Here is a 14,870-nt window from a genome sequence, read left to right as displayed (position 1 = left end):
TACAAGTTATAAAACAAAACGTAATAAATATTAGTATCACAGAATTCATTACTGTACACAAGAGTAGTTCAACTGTATAAAAATACATTTTTAGTGCAACCTCACATATATAATGATATTCCGCCCCCTGCACCTCACCCATAAAAATAAACCGTTCCAATTAATTCACATCATTCAACACAAGCTCCCGTCCCACCCCCAAAATAAACCCAACAAGTGCTCTGAGGAGAAAAAAAACGGGACAAGTATTAAGCAGGTACATGAGTTCTAAAATTTGTACAAATCCTCTTCTTTTCCCGTGACGCGTACAAGAGTCCGAGCAAAAAAAACAAAAAGGCACAAAATATCTGCGACGTTTCGAAAAATGAAATAAAGTACTTGAACGGGACGACAAAGGTAAAGTCTGCGAGTTGATTTTGGTCAGGGTTTATTATTCTTATTATTTTCAAAGTTACAAATAGAAAATATCTCCATATATTTTGTATTTTAAGTCTTGACCACGATAGACGAAGGTTGCAGCAGCCGGCATGCCCCTTACCCGCCCCCCTCATTCTCTCCTACCAACCCCCCCCCCCCCCCACCAACCCCCCCCCCCCCCCCCCCCCCCCACCCCTTACCCAAACCCTTGCCTTCACTGGGAACCCAGCTGCAAGGGCATTTTGTAGTCTGTCTTATTGCCCAGGTGGTTTAGCTCATTCAACCTCTCCGTGTTGGTATCTAGGCTTCTTGCCCGGTCATCTGCCCAGTGCGGGCACCGGTCGTTACCCCTGGTGGCCGAAGCCAGGCAGCCGATGTTCCTCTGGGCGGGTGGGTTGCGGCCCGCTGAAATGCTCCGCGCCCGGCAGCTCGGGGCCACTCTGCCCGCCCGCGGTGCTGTCCGGGCGTCGCCCGCAATCGAAGGTCTTCATCGTCTCGTCCAGTCGGGACTGGGCGATCACCGCCCTGGCGGGCGCCGGGCCTGTCTCGGGGCGGGACTGCAGCGTCCGGTGTTCCTGCTGCCCCTCAAAGACCCGGGCGTACCCCTCCCCTCCCGCTGTCCGACTCCCCTCGGCTCTGGGGGCGGCCATCCCGAAAGGATCTATGGGGCTGGTTGACCGCGGAGGAGACACGGCCATTGGGGACGCCATTTGTGCGTCTTCAGACTTGGAAAAGATGTCCATCTCCTTGATGCTCTCGATGACGCAGTGTGTGGCTTCGTCAATAATGCTCTTCTCCCTTTGCCTCACTTGCAGAGGGAGCTGAGAAGCTGGGAGCAGCCCCGGGAACGCTGCTGCCCCTGAATGGACCATTTGAATTCCTCCGATTGGTATCATTTGGTACGGGGCCCGCACCTGTTGCTGCGAGTGCAAAGGAAGGTGGCTGAAGAGACAACCTTGCTGCCCCTCGGAAAGACTTGGCCGGCCTTGTTCTCCTGGGTCATTCTCACAAGCAGCATACGCTGGCCAGGGCACCATTCTGCTGTTATCGTATGAATTCAGCTGAGATTGTCTCTGTACACAAAAAAAAACAAAAATATCATTGAAATGCAATTTAAAGAGTCAGAGCCTCGTTTATTCATTTCGTACAACTTCCTGTTTCACTTTGCATCTGTTTTTCACCCATAACCCAGGAAATCATTCTCATCCCTGCATTGCGAGGTGAGTAATTCCCCTAACGAGTTATGCTTCAACTCAATAATAAATCAATCAACTTTGATCGAGTGAGATAAAGTAGGCGAGGGAGGAGGTTTGTGTGGAGCCAGGGAGATGGTGGACTATCTATCCAGGGGCCAAAGCTAATGTTCTGGGTTCAAAACACGGCAGCTGGGGAAATCTAAATTCCATTCATAAATCTAGAATTGTAAAGTTTGGTTCTTAGCGTCACAAGCAGACTTACATTAACACTGCAATGAAGTTACTGTGAAAATCCCCAAGTTGCCACGCTCCGGCACCTGTTCAGGTACACTGAGGGAGAAATTAGTCCCCTTTTTGGACTGTGGGAGGAAACCGGAGCACCCGGAGGAAACCCACGCAGACACGGGGAGAACATGCAGACTCCACACAGACAGTGACCCAAGCCGGGAATCGAACCCGGGTCCCTCCCGCTGTGAGGCAGTAATGCTAACCATTGTGCCACCGTGCCGCCGTGAAAGCTTGTCTGAGTGACGGCGACAATTAGAACCATTGTCGATTATCGTAAAAACCCATCTGATTCACTAATGTCCTTTAGGGAAGGAAATCTGACGTCCTTACCCTGTCTGACCTACATGTGACTCCAGAGCCACAGCGATGCAGTTAACTCTCAACTGCCCTCTGAAAATGGCCGAGTGAGACAGTCAGTTCAAAGAGCTATTAGGAATGGGCAACAAATGCTGGCCCCTCGCCAGTGATGCCCACATCTTATGAAAGAACAAAATAACTTGCAGACGACTTGGGCTGAATGGCCTGTTTGTGATATCCCTCAGCACACGGTGATGAGAACCGCTCAGCGGGAGGAGTCAGAGTGTGGAACGCCTGACTATTCTGGGGAGGTCAAGGCCAATGATATTGGCCATTTCAAGGGGAACTAGTTGAGCACATGGGGAAAGGAGTAAATGGCTGTGGCGATTGGGTGAGATAAAGTTGGTTGGGCGGAGGCCTGAGGGATGGGCACCAGCATTGACCAGTTGGGTCAAACGGATCTATTTAGAAACAGGGATGCAAATTTATTTACAATATTTCTTTTGTTATTGGGAAGCATGACAATCTTGTTGAGCCACCACTTATCTCAAATCATGATGTGGAGATGCCGGTGTTGGACTGGGGTGAACACAGTAAGAAGTCTGACAACACCAGGTTAAAGTCCAACAGGTTTATTTGGAGTCATGAGCTTTCGAAGGGGCAGCGCTCTGAAAGCTCGTGATTCCAAATAAACATGTTGGACTTTAATCTGGTGTTGTGAGACTTGTTACTATCTCAAACTAGGCAGAAACAGCAGATGTTGCCCATCCCTAGTTGCCCTTGAACTCAATGGCATGCTGGGCCACTGTTAAAGGCGCTTTCTGAATGCCCAGATGTGCTGTAGATCATTGCAAAGTACAATTTGCAATGTACTCTGTATGTCTCTCCCACCTTGAAAGTATGAATTTTTTTTTCCGAATTCTTCACGCCAGTATATGTACTCACCAAACTCATGTCCGTATGCTGCATGTACTGGCCCGTCATATAGCCGCTTTGGAATGACCCCCTCCTGGGTGAGGTTGCTCTCATTAATGGCATGTGCCTCCTCTCTCTGTAGTCCCTTCTCGGAGACAGTTCCCTCCTCGGGGAGAGGTCTTTCACAGGGGACAGCTGCCGTGGCGACGATATCTCTCCCCTCGGAAGGAAGTGCCTCCGGGGCGACGCGTCCCTCCTCGGAGACATCTCGCTCAGGTAGGTTTCCCTCTTTGGCGACCGGTGCCGTATCGGTGAAATCTCCCTTCGAGGAGACAGGTGTCTTCTGGGTGAAAGGTCCCTCCTTGGAGACAAGTACCTCTGTGAGGTGGGTGACGCGTCTCTCCCCGGGGAACTGTCATAGCCGGGTGACGGTTGAGTGCTCGAACCTGTGTCTCCTGAAGGGGACATTTCTCTGGAGCTGTCGTCCCTGGAAGATGCGTCGTCAGTTCGTGGTAGCCACACGTTCGTTGAAGTCGGGATGTCCAGTCTATCCTTGTACTCGACTGATTCTGCCATCCTATTCCGCACATTCCTCTGATAGTCTGTGAGCGGAGTCCCTGCGTGAGAATAACTGGGCGGCACCAACTGGGTTACTTGAATTCTGGGTAGTGTCACCAAGTAACTAATGAGGGAAGACTGATTATTTGAGTGTGAAACATCAAAGGCGGAGGGCGAGGCGATGCTAAAGGTAACGGAAGATGGTTTGGAGCTGTGTGGTAGTGGGCTGGTACTTCGCGATCTTGTGGTTGGAGTGCTATCGCCTTGTCGGTCTTCATCATCATCATCCTCATCATCATCATCTTCATCTCCCTCCTCCTCCACTCCATCTGATTCTTCAGGATCTGAGAACTGGTGCCGGACTGGGACTTCGTTCAACGCATCCTTCTCAATGTCATCAGTAATTCCTGAAAGAGAAGTGTAATGCTGAAATTAGTGCACGGGTAATGGACTCTCAGCAGGTCAGTCCTTGCGTAACGAGGGCTTCGGCATGAGGTCCCCAGCTAACCCCAACATTAATTATTGGATTCTCACACACTCTCCCAACTTTACGGATTCAGCCCAGAGTTTGTTATAAGTGTTCGAAGTGTCTCATCACGATCCCTAAACGGATAGAAGTGCTGCACTTTGTCCAGCTAAGGGAAAAGCTGGAGGAGGCCATTCATTCCCTCAAACCTATCCACTCTTCAATCAGACGATAGTTGATCAGTATCATCATCCCCCCACCTTGGTCCCATTATTCTTACACAAGCCCATCTGTATCAATACTTTTGAAATGTTCAATTGACCCCCACTCCCAGTTTTCCACAACTCTTCAGCTGGGATTTTCCGCCTCCCCTGGCAGGATTTCCCGCAGTGGGTTTGGCGAGCCATTGGCCACTGGCTGGATCTTCTGGTCCTGCCAATGTCTATGGGCTTTTGCATGGATCGCCATGGAGCCCATCCAGTAGGGATCTCTCCACCAGGGAACACTCAACCAGGGAACACGCCTGGCAATCAGAGGGCACAGATCATCCGTAAAGCAACCGGAAGTGGAAGGGGGATACAAGGAGTTGTGTGAACATAAGAACTAGGAGCAGGAGTAGGCCATCCGGCCCCTCGAGCCTGCTCCACCATTCAATAAAATCATGGCTGATCCTTTCATGGACTCAGCTCCACTTACCCACCCGCTCACCATAACCCTTAATTCCTTTACTGTTCAAAAATCTATCTATCCTTGCCTTAAAAAATTCAATGAGGTAGCCCCAACTGCTTCACTGGGCAGGGAATTCCACAGATTCACAACCCTTTGTGTGAAGAAGTTCCTCCTCAACTCAGATCTAAATCTTTGTCCCCTCATTCTGAGGCCACGCTCCCTAGTTCTAGTTTCACCCGCCAGTGGAAACAACCTCCCTGCTTCTATCTTATCTATTTCCTTCATAATCTTATATGTTTCAATATTCAAGAGACAGCAGAATATAGCACTTGGGGCGAACGGGATCAAAGGAAGAAATCAGGATTAGGCTATTGAGTTGGACGATCAGCCATGATCGTGATGAATGACGGGGCAGGCTCGAAGGGCCAAATGGCCTCCTCCTGTTCCTATCTTGTACGCTTCTGTAAGATCTCTCCTCATTCTTCTGAATTCCAATGAGTATAGCCCCAGTCTACAAAGTCATTCTCACAAGCCAACGCCTCTCAACTCCGGAATCAACCCAGTGAATCTCCTGTGACCTGGAATATGCTGAATGAAAGGGTGGTGGCTGCAGATTCAATAGTGACTATCAAAAGCAGGAGCTGTGGGGATAGGGCTGGGGCCTGTGGGCCTAATTAGCTAGCTCCCTTAAAGAGCTAGCACTGGCACGATGGGCCAAAGGGCCTCCTTATGAAGAGATGATGAAATGAGGGAGAGCTTTCTAACTTGCCTGCTTCCTCCGTGTCCGTGTTATATGTGCAGGTCACCGCAATGCCCAGCTCCAGGCATTTCTTGGTGTGAGCCTTTGACTTCATATGTTTTGTCAGGTTTCCTGGAATGAAGAGACAAAATGGCATAGGTAAGCGTCCCGAGATAATTAGCCTGCAAAAGCAGCCAAGGTCAACAATGTCTCTATTTATTCCATCCAACAGGCACACAGCATCCTACACTTCACCCTGCAACTGGCAGAGTGAATCACCCAGCTCCCGCCTCACCACAGTGAGGAACAGGAGCCTAGCAAATTAATTCTTGTTTTAAAAGACTGCCAATGTATCCATTAATTTACTAGAAGCCTGTTAATTCGGCACGGTGGCACAGTGGTTAGCACCGCTGCCTCACAGCGCCACAGACCCGGATTCAATTCCCGGCTTGGGTCACTGTCTGTGTGGAGTTTGCACGTTCTCCCCGTGTCTGTGTGGGTTTCCTCGGATGCTCCGGTTTCCTCCCACAGTCCGAAAGACGTGCTGGTTAGGGTGCATTGACCCGAACAGGCGCCGGAGTGTGGCGACTGGGGGAATTTCACAGTAACTTCATTGCAGCGTTAATGTAAGCCTTACTTGTGAAACTAATAAATAAACTTTAATCTTAACTTTAATTCACCGCAATGCAGTAATTATACTCTCATGCTTGGACCTGCTGTTGTTGGGAGTGATCTGATCAGTTTGCACAATTGAACCGCATTGAGATTGTTCAATGGGGTGGCACGGTGGCACATTGGTTAGCCCCACTGCCTCACAGCGCCAGGGACCCCGGGATGATTCCTGGCCTCGGGTCACTGTCTGTGTGGAGTTTGCACATTCTCCCCGTGTCTGCGTGGGCTTCCTCCCACGCTCCAAAGATGTGCGGGTTAGGTGGATTGGCCATGATAAATTGCCTCTCAGTGTCAGGGACACTAGCTAGGGTAAATGCATGGGGTTATGGGAATAGGGCCTGGGTGGGATTGTGACCAGTGTAGACTCGATGGGCCGAATGGCCTCCTTCTGTCCTGTAAGGACTTTATGAAACATGTCCATGGAGCGGTTATGTAAAGTAACTGACTCTGGAGAAGCTGCCACTGTCCTCGCTGTTACTGAGCAGACAATAAATAAAGCACACAGCCATTTGGCAGACAGTTTAATCCCACAAACAGTCGCTGAAGGCATGATGAGTTGACTGGCTTGTTTCTTCTTGTCCCTCTCTCGACTGTAATCCTTCGCAGCAGTAATCCTGGCCAGGCCAGTGGAAAAAAAACATTCTGCTACGGAATCTTTAATAACCATTGCAATCACCCGCGTCATGCAGTTTTTTAAATTCATTCATGGGACATGGGCGTCACTGGTTGGCCAGCATTTATTGCCCATCCCTAGTTGCCCGAGGCAGTTGAGAGTCAACCACATTGCTGTGGCTCTGGAGTCACATGTAGGCCAGACCGGGTAAGGACGGCAGATTTCCTTCCTTAAAGGACATTAGTGAACCAGATGGGTTTTTCCAACAATCGACAATGGTTTCATGGTCATCAGCAGATTCTTAATCCTAGATATTTTTTTATCGAATTCAAATTCTACCATCTGCCGTGGCGGGATTCGAACCCGGTGCCCCAGAACATTAGCTGAGTTTCTGGATTAATAGTCTAGCAATAATACCACCAGGCCATTGGAGCCTTGCTAAAAATGAGATGTTATCTCCAAAGCATTACAGAGGATATATGGCACAGAAACAGACCATTGGGCCCAGCCAATCCATGCTGATGCTTACCCTCCACACCCAGTCATCTAAACCTATCAGCCATCCTCCCTTTCCTTCTCCCTCATTAGGAGTGGTTTTGATTGGATGCTGAGGGTGTATTCCCTCTTTTGGGAAGAGCGTAACTGGATACACTCTCAGATATCAGTGTAACACAAGAAATCCGATCGGGAATTCAGCAGAACCCTCTGTACTTGGAGAGTGGTGAGATTGTGGAACTTGCCACCACGGGGAGTGGTTGAGGTGAATCACGTCGATGCTTCTAAGGAGAAGCTGGAGAGAGCAGTACGGTGGCACAGTGGTTAGCAGTGCTGCCTCACAGCGCCAGGGACCCGGGTTCGATTCCCGACCTTGGGTCAGTGTGTGTGGAGTTTGCACATTCTCCCCATGTCTACGCGGGTTTCCTCCGGGTGCTCCGGTTTCCTCTCACACTCCAAAGATGTGCCGGTTAGGTGGATCGGCCATGCTAAATTGCTCCTTAGTGTCAGGGGGACGAGCTAGTGTAAATACGTGGTGTTATGGGGATAGGGCCTGGGTGGGATTGTGGTCGGTGCAGACTCGATTGGCCGAATGGCCTCCTTCTGCACCATAGGGATCCTACAATTCTAGGTGGATGAGGGAGAAGTCAATAGAGGGTTACCATGGGAGATTTCAATGAGGGAAGATGGCAGGAGGCTGGAGTGGAGTGTGGAGGGGCCGGTTGTGTGATGTAGAATCTGCTGTACAATCTCCTCTGAGGGACGGCAGTGCATGCCTCTGCCTAAATATTAACCGGCAGAGCAATTCTCAAACAGAACTTTGATGGCGGAACTCCCTCCATCAAAAGGCTGTGACTGTGGAAGCTTAGGGGCATTCGGTGTTATGGAACCAAAGCAGGTAGATGGACTTCCAGATCAACCGTGATAATAACATAAGAAGCGGGGGCGAAAGGAGGCCATTCAAGCCTGTTCTGAACGATGCACCATATGATGCTAGCAGCCCAAAGAGCTGAATGGCCTCCTGCTATTCCGATATTTCCATTGAACTTTCCATAGAAACCCTCCGGTGCAGAAGGAGGCCATTCAGCTCATCGAGTCTACACAGAACACAATCCCACTCAGGCCCTATCCCCGTAATCCCACATATTTACCCTGCTAGTCCCCCTAATCTACGCATCCCAGGACACTAAGGGGCAATTTCACATGGTCAATGCACCTAACCCGCCCATCTTTGGACTGTGGGAGGAAACCGGAGCACCCGGAGGAAACCCACGCAGACACGGGGAGAACGCGCAAACTCCACACAGACAGTGACCCAAGCCGGGAATCGAACCGGGGTCCCTGGAACTGTGAGGCAGCAGTGCTAACCACTGTGCCACCGTGATCTTGGAAATGATACAGGTGTGACGCCTCTTTACACCACTAGCCCGATCGATGAAGCAGTTTTGAAGCGTGGGTGTCCCAGTCACTCCGTCCTGTTTGTTTGTGAGCCCTCAATTCAAGATGGGGTGTTTTTTTTGATTCTGAAAAGTGGACGGCCAACAGACTGCTTGCTTCTGTGAGTGAGAACTGAGCAACAGCCCACCCCCTACCCCCCGCTCACCCCCCCCTCCCCCCACCCCTCCCAAACCGGGCTCCGCTACAGAGGCAAAGCTTACCTTTTGTTTTAAAAGCAAAATTGCAGAACTTGCACATGAAGGGTCGAAGGTCAGTGTGCGTCCGGATATGTTTCTTCAGCATGCTGGGCTTTTTACAGCGAATTCCACATTCCTCACAAATATACTTTCCTCTACCCCGTCCCCTCACATATACATACTCCTCGTTTGATTTATACCTATAAAAGCAAAGGAAGACTTTCAATAAAGAAATCTGGTGCGGCAAAAAACAGTTTGGTCAAGGCAATATATTTTTCTTTATTCATTCCTGGGACATGGGCATCACGGGCTGGCCAGCATTTATTGCCCATCCCTCGATGCCCTTGTTCAGAGGGCAGTTGAGAGTCAACCACATTGTTGTGGCTCTGGAGTCATACGTAGGCCAGACCGGATAAGGACGGCAGATTTCCTTCCCGAAAGGAACCAGATGCATTTTTTCCAACAATGGTTGCATGCTCATCAGTAGATTCTTAATTCTGGATGTTCAATTTAATTATTTAATATTTTATTTCAGATACTCCTTATTGAACATCCTACTGCAGAGGTAGAGAAAGTCAGGAAAGGAGGCAGGTTGACCTCCTCACGTTCATCCGGGCTAATTAATTCTTAAATCCAGATATTTTTTATTGAATTCAAATTCCACCATCTGCCGTGGCGGGATTCGAACCTGGGTCCCCAGAACATTAGCTGAGTTTAATAGTCGAGCAATAATACCACTAGGCCATCATCACCCCTATATAATACTGTAACATGTATATATGGCTTAACTGCTCCAGAATCCTAACCGATCAGACTGGAGGCTCTCTTGACACACTGGGCTATCTTTTCAATTTGTGCCTTTTCCTGCCTGTGATCAGGTACCCAAAGCAGGATCCAACCCCTCCATCTTAAGGGTTGGGGAACCTCGTGGACACGCAACCCTCCCCCCCCCCCCCCCCCCCCGCCCCCTCACCCCTGTGCTGCTTCGGACGGCTGATGTGGAGAGAGAGGGAGTCAAATTCAGGGCCGAGTTCCATTCATTCTCACAGCTGGGCAGCCGAAATAAACCTTCAAGTCCTGGGCGCAGGCATTGGGTTCTGGGTGTGTTTCCCCATGGAGTTTATTCCACTTCTGTCAAAGAATCAGGTCAATTCTGAAAGGGGGCTGAACTGCCTGGCTGCGGGGAAAAGGGTTGAAGAAGTGAGAGTGATTGCATAGCTCTTTCAAGGTGCCAGCATGGGCAGATGGACTGAATGGCCTCTTCCTTTGCCACATGATTCCATCCTGGCTGCATTCTGGCAGCGGCTATCCAGATGGGAAAGGGGATCAGGCTTGAGACAGGTTTTGCCGATGGGAATCAGTACAGGAATGTCACCTCAAAATGCCACACTATGGTACTCGGGCCTAGTCACCTGCTGACAAGTTGCAAGCCCTTGCTAAATTTGTCCAGCATTCTCATTCCTCCCAAGAATTCACCAAAGGCACAGCAGACTGCAATGAAACAGCCAGTTAACTTTTCTTGTTCTTGTTTGGAAAGTGAGATAAGCTGAAAGCGTCAGATTTGTTCAATGAAAGAATTTGGTCAGACAAGATAAACGCCAATGCATTGTGAAAGCGATCCGCTTCCCATGGCAACCTGAGCTATTCCGTAACCCATAGCAACCGGAGCCATTCACTCTATACCCATGGCAACCGGAGATATTTGCTACCCTTGGCAACTGGAGCCGCTCACTATCCACATTAACCAGAAACATGTGCGCTCCCCCCCCGCCCCCCGCACCCCCCAACCCCCCTCCCCCATCGCAACCAGATTCTGAAAGACAGTAAATTTTAAGGGAAACGGTGAGAGGGTGGCGTGGAATTAATTTAGATATGTCGAAGGTGCTACATGAAGATGAGTTTGTTGTTGTAGTTGTGGTTTCCGTGCTTTGGCGCAGTGTTGGAGCAAATTGTGTCGGCAAATCCAACAGCTACTTGTAGAAAGGCCCAAGATGGGAGTGAGTAATGTTGGGGGTTAGGAGGTGAGCAGTTGGGTGGATGGCTCAGGCCTTCGCTGGCCCCACACACCACCAGAGACACACAGGCAGTTGAGTTGAGTTTTACATAACTGCATTGCGCTTGTTGACAAAGGAGGTATTCACAGATAAACATCCACAGAATCCCAGCTGTGCAGAAAGAGGCCAATTGGCCTATTGACTCTGTGCCAACTTTCCGACAAAGACTCTCACCCAGGCCCTATCCCCGTAGCCCCGCACATTTACCCCGCTAATCCCCCTAACCTACATATCTTTGGACACTAAGGGACAATTTAGCACGGCCAATCCACCTAACCTGCACATCTTTGGACTGTGGGAGGAAACCGGAGCACCCGGAGGAAACCCACGCAGACACGGGGAGAACGTGCAGACTCCACACAGACAGTGACCCGAGCTGGGAATTGAACCCGGGTCCCTCGCGCTGTGAGGCAGCAGTGCTAACCACTGTGCCACCGTGCACCGTGGGGGGCTGGAGAAACAGGCCATTCAACATGTCTACCGCGATGGTTATACTCCACTTGAACCTCCGCCAATCCTTCTTCCCCACAGCAGACTCTTCTATTCTTTTCTGCCTCACCCAGGCTCCCCAGACATGAACTTACATTCACCCCTTTCACATTCTCAGCACTCCCTGTGTTAAAGACGTTTCTGCTAGAATTTCCTGTTGGGTTCATTAGCGACCATCTTGTGTTCATAGCTTTTAATGTTGTTTTCTTCTATTGACTCGAGATTGGCCAATGTACTTGGGCCTTGAACCTTGAACTCTCCACCAAAAATTAAACCGGTAATCGATTGGCGATGGAAAAACAGAATGCAGCCCACCCCGACAACCGAGCGGTTATCGGAGAAATGCACCATCGTTTTTATTAATTCTTTCATGGGATGTGGAACTGAGAATTGAGAATCAAGATGAGGAGGATTTTCTTCAGTCAGAGGGAGGTAAATCTATGAAATTCATTGCCACAGAAGACTGTGGAGGCCGGGTCATTGACTGCATTTAAGACAGAGATAGATAGGTTCTTGATTCGTAAGGGGATCAACGGGAGAATGGGGTTGAGGAAATTATCAGCCATGGCGGAGCAGGCTCGATGGGCCGAATGGCCTACTTCTGCTCCTATATCTTATAGAGTCATAGACGTTTACAGCATGGAAATAGGTCCTTCGGCCCAACTTGTCCATGCCGCCCAGTTTTTACCACAAAGCGAGTCCCGATTGCCCGTGTTTGGCCCATATCTCTCTGTACCCATCTTATCCATGTAACTGTCTAAATGGTTTTTAAAAGAGAAAATTGTACCCGCCTCTACGACTACCTCTGGCAGCTTGTTCCAGACACTCACCACCCTCTGAGTGAAACAAATTGCCCCTCTGGATCCTTTTGTATCTCTCCCCTCTCACTTTAAACATATACCCTCTAGTTTTAGACTCCCTTGCCTTTGGGAAAAGATATTGACTATCTAGCTGATCTATGCCCCTCATTATTTTATAGATCTCTATAAGATCACCCCTAAGTCTCCGACGCTCTGGAGAAAAATGTCCCAGTCTATCCAACCTCTCCTTATAACTCAAACCATCAAGTCCCCGTCGCACTGTGCCTGTACTCTTTCTAGTTTAATAATATCCTTTCTAATAGGGTGACCAGAACTGTACACAGTATTCCAAGTGTGGCCTTACCAATGTCTTATGGTGGGCATCACTGGCAAGACCAATATTTGTTGCCCATTCCTAATTGCCCGCGCACTGCGTGTTTTGCACGGGCCATTTTCAGAGAGCCACCATCTTAGATCAGGGTGGCTTGCACTCAGCCAATCACTGCAGAGATACAAGTCGCAGACGTCTTAGAGAGAGGAAAAAAATTCCCTTGTCAGCCAGTGGGAGAGTCTGGAATTTGGCTAGTCAGGATGGGCCAAGGTAGGAGTTGCCAACTCTTTTTTTGATTTTCGATTTGTTTTATTATTGTCTCATGTATTAGCATACAATGAAAAGTATTGTTTCTTGCGCGCTATACAGACAAAGCATACCGTTCATAGAGAAGGAAACGAGAGAGTGCAGAATATAGTGTTACAGTCATAGCTAGGGCGTAGAGAAAGATCAACTTAATGCAAGGTAGGTCCATTCAAAAGTCTGATGGCAGCAGGGAAGAAGCTGTTCGTGAATCGGTTGGTATGTGACCTCAGGCTTTTGTATCTCTTTCCCCAATGGAAGAAGGTGGAAGAGAGAATGTCCAGGGTGTGTGAGGTCCTTGATTATGCTGGCTGCTTTTCTGAGGCAGCGGGAAGGGTAGACAGAGTCAGTGGATGGGAGGCTGGTTTGGGTGATGGACTGGGCTTCATTAACGACCCTTTGTAGTTTCTTGCAGTCTTGGGCAGAGCAGAAGCCGCACCAAGCTGTGATACAACCAGAAAGACTACCCTAGGGGGTCTTCAGAGTTGATGGTGGGTGGCCAGAGAGAAACTGCAGGGGGCATTAAATGACGTTGTTTTTTAATTTGTTCTTGGGATGAGGGCGTCGCTGGCGAGGCCAGCACTTATCTTGCATCCCTAATTGCCCTTGAACTGAGCGTCTCACTTGGCCATTTCAGAGGGCAGCTGGGAGTCAACCACATTGCTGCGGGTCTGGAGTCACATGTAGGCCAGACCAGATAAAGACAGCAGATTTCCTTCCCTAAAGGATCTTCGTGAACCAGGTGGGTTTTTGGAACAGATATCTCATGAATATAAATCATTATTGGGGCGGGGGGAAAGCTGCTGTGGATTTTGGCGGGGCGGGGGGGGGGTGGGGGGGGGGCGGGTTGGTGGAAGTCGCCTTTGCTGCATGGCCAGTTGGTTTTAGTTTCTCAGGTGGGGGCCTGGTTCCTCACGTCGGGAAGGATTTCTATCCATCCTCAGAAAAACATCCTGCTTCAGAGAGCTGCCGGCCAACTGAGGAGGGCCGAACCGTCGGGATGTGTGTCGGGTGCAGACCCCTCCCATCGCCTGGTAGAACAGAGCGTTGGGGTGGGATGAGACCCTTAGGTGGGAGCTAGTCCTCACTTGTGGGCGGCACGGTGACATAGTGGTTAGCACCGCTGCCTCACAGCGCCAGGGACCCGGGTTCGATTCCTGGCTTGGGTCTGTGTGGAGTTTGCACGTTCTCCCCGCATCTGTGTGTGTTTCCTCCGGGTGCTCCGGTTTCCTCCCACAGTCTGAAAGACGTGCTGGTTAGGTACATTGATTAGTCCAAAGATGTGCGGGTTAGGTTGATTGGCCAGGTTAAAATTGCCCCTGAGATGCGTAGGTTAGAGGGATTAGCGGGTAAAATATGTGGGGGTAGGGCCTGGGTGGGATTGTGGTCGGTGCAGACTCGATGGGCCGAATGGCCTCCTTCTGCACTGTAGGGTTTCTATGATTTCTATGATTTCTATGATTGGCCATGCTAAATTCTCCCTCAGTGTACCCGAACAGGCGCCAGAGTGTGGCAACAAGGGGATTTTCACAGTGACTTCATTGCAGTGTTAATGTAAGCCTACTTGTGACACTAATAAATAAACTTAAACTTTAAAACAGCTGGGCTGTGTGCGTGCGGCCCACCCGAAATCTCCCCGTCGCCTGTTAACTCAGGGCAGGAGTGGGTGAGCCGCTGGTGGGTAATGCCGATGACACCAGCGTATGTTCCAGACCCTAGGCTGAGGACAGGGGTGGGTGTAAACATAAGATTTGAGCAGCACCTTTCCGGGAGATGTTAAGAAAGCACCTCGGTCATGCAAAGCTTGGTAGAAAAAATACACTCGGAAAAAGCAGCTGGCATAATTAAGGACCCCACGCACCCCGGACATTCTCTCTTCCATCTTCTTCTGCCGGGAAAAAGATACCAAAGTCTGAGGTCACGTACCGACCGAC

The 14,870-nt window shown here is 49.7% G+C and overlaps 1 protein-coding gene across 5 annotated transcripts in view; it reads right to left on the bottom strand.

Moving 5' to 3' along the window:
- Positions 1 to 410: 410 nt before the first annotated feature.
- hivep2a (HIVEP zinc finger 2a) overlaps positions 411 to 14,870 on the bottom strand; it is a 222,851-nt gene continuing 208,391 nt past the window's right edge. For all 5 annotated transcript variants that reach the window (XM_078229395.1, XM_078229396.1, XM_078229398.1 and 2 more), the window contains exons 4-7: positions 8,984 to 9,159; positions 5,576 to 5,677; positions 3,144 to 4,078; positions 411 to 1,490 (exon numbers count right to left, since the gene is read on the bottom strand). In XM_078229395.1, the coding sequence (XP_078085521.1) occupies positions 762 to 1,490; positions 3,144 to 4,078; positions 5,576 to 5,677; positions 8,984 to 9,159 (1,942 nt within the window). In that variant the 3' untranslated portion in view covers positions 411 to 761. The remainder of the gene's footprint in view (positions 1,491 to 3,143; positions 4,079 to 5,575; positions 5,678 to 8,983; positions 9,160 to 14,870) is intronic.

The sequence above is a fragment of the Mustelus asterias genome, chromosome 15, assembly GCF_964213995.1.
Source record: "Mustelus asterias chromosome 15, sMusAst1.hap1.1, whole genome shotgun sequence".
NCBI lineage: Eukaryota > Metazoa > Chordata > Chondrichthyes > Carcharhiniformes > Triakidae > Mustelus > Mustelus asterias.
Note: the sequence above shows the minus strand (reverse complement) of the source record. Positions and strands in the feature narration are given on the sequence as shown.